The 6,884-nt window shown below is 38.2% G+C and overlaps 1 protein-coding gene across 2 annotated transcripts; it reads left to right on the top strand.

Annotated features, from left to right (window-relative positions):
* The first annotated feature begins 365 nt into the window (after positions 1-365).
* Positions 366-4,748, top strand: cmtm8a (CKLF-like MARVEL transmembrane domain containing 8a). Of its 2 annotated transcripts, none has more exons than XM_027014416.2 (4): positions 366-757; positions 1,950-2,123; positions 3,415-3,534; positions 4,429-4,748. In XM_027014416.2, the coding sequence occupies exons 1-4, from the start codon at positions 614-616 to the stop codon at positions 4,507-4,509; spliced, it is 519 nt and encodes a 172-aa protein (XP_026870217.2). In that variant the 5' UTR covers positions 366-613; the 3' UTR covers positions 4,510-4,748. The 2 variants fall into 2 exon arrangements, with proteins under 2 accessions (XP_026870217.2, XP_026870216.2); XM_027014415.2 differs by having other exon boundaries at positions 1,950-2,138.
* Positions 4,749-6,884: the final 2,136 nt, after the last annotated feature.

Below are 6,884 nucleotides of genomic sequence, written 5' to 3'. Positions count from 1 at the left end.
GGGAGAGACCAAGAAAGAGAGCAGGAAATGACCATAGCACAGTAATGCTGCCTTCCTGCAATTCTTGCAGTTCTCAGTGTAAAAACATCGTTTATTTTAAGTCTTGTCAGGATTTGAGGTCATACATATGTCACGTGTATTATATATATATATATGAAAGAGAGAGCGAGAGGGAGAGAGAGCGCCCTGTTCTCTATTACTAAATTAACTTTTACAAAGCTGACTGGAATGCTCACTATCGGAATATTCACTTCAGTGTACTGCATCACTGGTTATTTTTACTGTGCATGTATTTAGGTAAGAGAAGAAAGGAGGGAAGTGGGCGGGGTTTTCCGGACGTGCCTTAGCGCCGGTGAGTTCATAAACTTCTCTAGGGCACTCAGCACTGGACATTGCTGTGGTCATAAAGTAATAGTCTACAATACGCAGTTTTCTTAGTGGTATGTGAGGATTCAATATTAGAACATAACAACTGAATGAAAGGCGGTGGATAAGATGCACAACAGGTTATTAGAATGGAAATCAGTTGTTCGTTATAACGCACGTTTTCGTATAGCTTAAAAATACAACGAACTTATCTGTATGGGAAAAAAAACCTGTTTATTCTAAACAAATGGATGAGAGCCCGAGCACTAGAACGATCGTAACCACTACCAGCAGCCCATACGTGGAATTGGACGACTACTCCATGTCATCTATTTCGTACGACAGGCATTTTGTGCAGAGCGCACCTGGGCTCCTCATCTTTCTAGAAATTGTGAGTTGATGGTTTACGCTTTGTTACCGCTTTATGAACAAATGAACTGTTTTCCTTGCTATATTGTAAGGTGGAACACAGAGTGCTAAGTGTTTACAGGCGCTGGGAGATTTTCTGGAGACTGGGGTACTACTGTGTGTGAATTCTGCCAGCTCATTCAGGCGTTTTTTTCCTTGTCCATGAACCTCTGCTCTTATCTTGCTCTTGCGCCATCAGCGGAATTCCAGCGAGGAGAATGGTGCTTTGTGACGTGCCTCCGCGCGCTCTGAAGGACCCGGTTGCTACGTTACCACAATTCTCTCTAAGCGACTTGGCCGGTGCCTCAAACACGTGTCTCGTTCCTTATCCAACCTCGTGCCTTATCCAACATTTATAAATGTCGAGATTAATGACTGTGAATAGGCTCGAATTGAAATGTGAGTGCAAAAAAGGGAGTTTTCGCGCTGGTTTGTCACGTTCCTGAACTAAGTTCATCGTGCTTTCCTACCGTTTTGCGGAAAGGTTACCGGTTTTGCATGACCCTTCTGTTTCCTCGTGGTGATTACCGTCCCCGCGCGGGAACCCTCAAATAATCTATTTGAATTTTCGAGCGCGCACAGGTGTATCCGCAGTCACCTTTGCGCGCTCTAAATTATTTGTCTAAAATAAACCTATACGCTCTATGTTTTTGTGTGTGAATTGTGTGTTTTCCTGCTGTACGTTCCGAGAACCATTTTATTACGCATATAATTTCAGTTATTGAAAAGCATTCAAAGTAGTTGAAAAACAACACTGACTGGTCAGTTAAGCGCCTCGGCAGATCGAGTAGAGGAGAACGCCAGACGGTCAATGTCTGGTCAGTGAAGTCATTTTGAGAAACGAACCGATTCCTCTATCAGAAGGCCCTGCTGGAAGGCACACAGTACAGCTGATGGTCTTAAATGCCCACGTGCTCAGGTGCATGCAATAAATCTTTATTTGGACTAAATAGATTGTGTGTGTGTGTGTGTGTGTGTGTGTGTGTGTGTGTGTGTGTGTGTGCGTGCGTGCGTGCGTGCGTGCGTGCGTGTGTAAATAAGTAAAAATTAAAAATACAGAAGCAAGGGCCACACAGTGACTAATATACTAATAGTCTAACAGCTATCAGTGCTTCAGATAATTAGACTGGATATTTAATAACCTGTTGGAAAATTAATGCATCCACTCTTGCCAGGTTCTGGGACTACTGGTGTGGACACTGATTGCTGGAACGGAGTATTTTCGCTTCTCTCCGTTCGGATGGGTGATGTTTGTCTCTGTGTTCTACTGGGTTCTCACACTCTTCCTCCTCCTCCTCCTCCTCACCAGGGCACATACACGGATCCCACAGGTACCCTGGAGTACCGTGGTGAGTAGAGCAATGGTAATACTGAAATCAATTTTTGTCAAGAATTTTAAACAATAATATATTAGGTTGATAAGAAGAATGTCAGGCTTGATGTGCAGAAGCAGAGTTGAATGCAGGTTAAACATAAAAGGTTTAAGGAAATAATTCTCAGAATAATCCAAACCCAACATCAAAAACAGGTTAGGATCAGTAGCAGTAGAGATAAACGACCTGGCAGACAAATGCCTGGCTTACAAGGAACAGGCATAAGAGCAAAAACAGAGAAACCAGGCATAGATCCAATACACCTGAAGAGGTAAGTACAAAGAATGGCTTGGAAACTGCAGACAAAAGCAGCGCAAGACTTCACAAAGACAGACTGAAAGAGGTAGGTATAAATAGAAAGAAACATTGGGGATAACTAGACACAAAGGTGAATTTAATGAAGGGAGGGGAGATTGGGAACAGACAGGAGGATTATGGGGAATGTAGTCCACAGCAGGCAGACTGGAGGCTACAGACAAAACACAGAATTTGACTTGATCTTACTATTGTCAGTGCTTGATTATTCACACACCTATTGTACATCTAACACATCCATTATCAATGTTATTAGTTACAGCTGTGCTGTTTACATTTTACCAATAGCAGCCTGGCATGTAATAGTAACAAACGTATTAGAGTTATCTGGTCTTAATTTGCACTTTAATATGCAAAATAACACAGTAAATGGCATGCTGAATTTGATGTACTGAAAAATAACAATAAACCATTAGACAGCGCATTTAATGCAGACAATTTAACCACTTTAATTGCTGTTGGTTTATAAAACATTGCAAGTGAAAAAGTTCAGAACAACAATCAACTACAATTAACATCAAATAACTGATAAACAATACCTCCTTCAGTAAAGTTTCCTTCTTATATAAAAAATAAATGCAAATGTTAAAAATAGACAATATTAAATAAATTATAAATAAATGAATAACAAGAACCTGTAACAAGATAATAATAATTGTCCAAAAATAAAATATAAAGATGAATAATTATTTTTGAAAAGCCTGTACAGTTTTGTGTGAACTATGCATACACATGAACGTGACATCTCTGACAGATGCAGCTGGAACTGATTAAACCAATAGTATTATATAGCTTGTTAACATAATATTGCGTTTTTGTATGTTTACCATTGACATAACATCATACACACACTTGTCTGGTGCTGACCTTTTTTAAATATAATAATTTCACTTATCTGCTTGGAGTTAACACATGACAGTAGTGTGATTTTGTATTCTGTTTCCTGTTTAAGGTCCTGGTATTCAACTGTAGTGCCACCCTGCTGTACCTGGTGACTGCTGTTACCGAGGCCACACTGGTCGGTTGTGGAGTCAAAGGTCAACATGACTACAACAGTTGGGCAGCGTCCACGGTAATCCACAAAGAAGGATTATGGTGCAAAATGTTAAAAGACTGATTATGTAAATGAGGGACCTTAACCAATCAATTCTAATCGAATTTAAATCTGCACAAGAATATTTTGAAATTAAAGGAATATTTCAGCACTAAATCTTTTTTTTTTCTCAACATTAATGGTCATTTAAAATGGCTGTATAGTGTTTATTTGTCAAATACTTGCTTTTAGAGTAACAAATGTTACGAAGATACCATGTTTCAAGAAATTGTGCCATAAAGGCACAAAATTAATTTAGTGTTATCACGAAGTCAGGCTTTTGTGTGAAGTATTTTAATGTAGGCTACTTGCCTAAACACGTAACTGGCTCTTACGTATGCCTACGTAATTCTTATTCTCTGAGTTATTCTTTGCTGAGGGTTACGACTCGACTCTAGTTACAGGATCGTTTTTCCATTTGTGAGGTGTAATCTCAGGTTGAAGGTGTTAATCTCAGGTTGAAGGTTGTTTGACGACAAGGTAGAAGTGAAGCGAAACTAAACATATTCGTGAAAATGAAGCCTTAAACCCAATAGAGACTATATAAACAATCACATCACGTATTACTAAACGATTGCAGAGTACAATAGAAATCCCAGGTGAATTATAAAATATAGCGATATTATATATTGTGACAGGACTCACCGTAAAAAGGAATTAGGCCTAATAATAGGTTGCTATAGCGGTATATCTGAGTTTGTAAAAGCATTTTTTAATAATGCGAATAATTTAATAAATCGTATGGGGGTTAATTTTATTCCACTTTTTCTGGGCAAATAGATAGCAAAACCATTGTAACATTTAAATACACACGAACTGCCAAGTCCTTTTTATAACCCACACACTTGATCTTCTTTCCTGTCTGTTTTCCAGTTCTTCGCCTTCCTCGTGTCGTTGAGTTATGCTGGCAGTGCTGTCTTCAGTTTCAGATCCTGGCAGAAAAGAGACGAATAGTGCCAAGCAAATAAATCCCTTTTCAATTTAATAATGAAATAAACCAGGGTTTCACTGCATATTATATATTTTTTCTTTCCATGCGATAATAATATCTTACCGTCCACCACGGTTTGAAAATAGTAAACGATTTTTGTAGGTATTTCGATAAGATGTAAATTGATATGTTTTCTGAAAGAAGATGAGATTCGTTTTGATATGGTTTCTTTAAAAATAAATCATCAATATGCACCACGTTAGCTGTTTCTTCTGTTTTTGATTAATGCGGATTAAACGAAATCTGTAACGTTCGCAAGGGAAAATAAGTACTATTAAATAGTATACTTGCAGTATTAACACTGCATCACATCATTTCAATCACTCTAGCTTAACACAGAGCTCTCATAAAACATTCGCTTAAGACGAATAGTCATAGAATAGTAGAATCTTGAGGCGTTCTTAACGCTATTGATAATTGACACTAAATTAAAAATAAATTACGAGCTAACAAACACCATAAACTTCAATGGTGGAAAGGCTTCATTAACAAAGAGTTGGGAATCTGCATTACAGTTTTATATTTCACAAGAGATCATGGTGAAGCGAGAAGCAGCTATAGGTTGATGCATTCACGTGTCTAATAAGGAGTTGAACTCTCAGCAGACGAGTGTGGTTCCCCACTTGACATCACTTCAGCATGTTGTTTCCTGCAGTGCCTGAGGCACTGAAATAAGGATTCATGAGTATTAATAAGCATTCATGAGCATTCATATGAAATGTTTTCATTTATTTATTCATTACATTTTTCCATTTACGATTTATCAGCAAAATAAGATAAAGGTATAGAGCAAACAAAATAAAACAAAGAAAATAGTTTTTTAAATAAATAAACCAAAAGATAAATATGTTTTAAAATAATGACTTAAAGGAATAGAAGAAAGTGATTTAAGTTATAGAGTGTATGCATGTGCATATGTACATGTAAGGGGAAACCAAAGGCTCATTAATTTTAGTGTAACTTTCTCTTGTTTCTTTAAAAGTAAATAAAAACAATAATTTGCAGAATTTACAAGGTCATACAATGCAAATCAAAGTTGCCTTTCAAGCCCTGTCAAAGTTAATAGGAGGTCTGAATTGGCAGTCTAGCCATTTCCTTCTACACTGAAATCTGTAGAGCTGTACACATAAGGAAATGCAATATATCACTGGGCAATTCCCCCATTTGTTTGTCGACTGTAATTTCAAAACTGAATATGATATGCTTGGTAGGTTCTCCACTCTGCCAATACAGCCAAAAGCACTTGCGTACCCACAAAAATGAAATGCTACATCTCATTCAAAGGGTGTGCCATATGTTCATGACTGTTGGGAATCTTGTAAGTTGACATCCTTAAGCATATAGCAGATACCTTTATGCAGAGTGAATTATGTGAATCCCCTTGGGAGACAAACCCATGGCCTTGGAGCTGGTAACATTCCTCTCCACCGCCTCTACCAGGTGTGCCTCAGGGGAAAGTGGAGCTGAACTCTGTGGAGGCCCATCTGCATGGGCCTCCCCTCACTAAAAGGGGTCAGGTGCAAAAGAAACATGGCACTAGAGGCGTGTGGGACCTCCAACACCGGGGGTCCATTCTGTCAGCAAACACAAACGACGAAGACTATCACGGGTGAGGTCTGGTCACATGTACCCCCTGATGCAGTTCAGGCTTCAAGGGATAATGTTTTTGTTGTTTTTGTTTGATTTCCTCATGGTTTGTTGCTGACAGCAACCAGACTACAAGTTATGGATCGTCTTATTTGTTTAATCATTAACAAGCATGATCATCTTGAATCTTAAATAGAAAACCAATGGTCTTGCGTTATTACATTTTATTAACAAAGTCTACCTGTATTTTATGATTTTAGATAACTTACCTACACACAGGTGTCACATGTTATTTGTAGAGTCACTACCCAGATATGGCACATGCAGAAATACATGCGGTGGTGCATATCCTACATTTTCAAAAGTCATTCAAACTTCTTGAGCTGGATGATATATTCAGTTCTAACTCAGACGGGTTATGCTAATCAAAAAACACTCATATATATATATATATATATATATATATATATATATATATATATATATATATATATGACACACACACACAAACACACACACTTTCTTTAGCATGACTGCTTACCTGTGGTGTCAACAACCGCAGACCACTTTGAAATGCTACGGGGCATTTTCTCCGTCATGCTGGACTATGTTGGAGCGCTAGATGCGCAACACTGCCATCTGCTGGTCGAATGCCATTATAACGCATGTCTCTGAGCGCCATTAAAATAACCCGAAGGTATTCACTGTTATTTTATGGGATTTATTTATTTCAGGACTTAAAGATCCCATG

Source organism: Electrophorus electricus, chromosome 1 (genome assembly GCF_013358815.1).
Source record: "Electrophorus electricus isolate fEleEle1 chromosome 1, fEleEle1.pri, whole genome shotgun sequence".
In the NCBI taxonomy this organism is placed as follows: Eukaryota; Metazoa; Chordata; class Actinopteri; order Gymnotiformes; family Gymnotidae; genus Electrophorus; species Electrophorus electricus.
The sequence above is the reverse complement of the archived record's forward strand: the minus strand, read 5'-3'. Positions and strand labels throughout refer to the sequence as shown.

Bases quoted from the DNA above. Each gene is read 5' to 3' on its own strand.
- cmtm8a (XM_027014415.2), top strand. From the start codon at position 614: ATGGATGAGAGCCCGAGCACTAGAACGATCGTAACCACTACCAGCAGC. The intron at 758-1,949 runs GTGAGTTGATGG...CACTCTTGCCAG, and splicing joins TCCTCATCTTTCTAGAAATT to GTTCTGGGACTACTGGTGTG. The intron at 3,535-4,428 runs GTAATCCACAAA...TCTGTTTTCCAG, and splicing joins ACAGTTGGGCAGCGTCCACG to TTCTTCGCCTTCCTCGTGTC.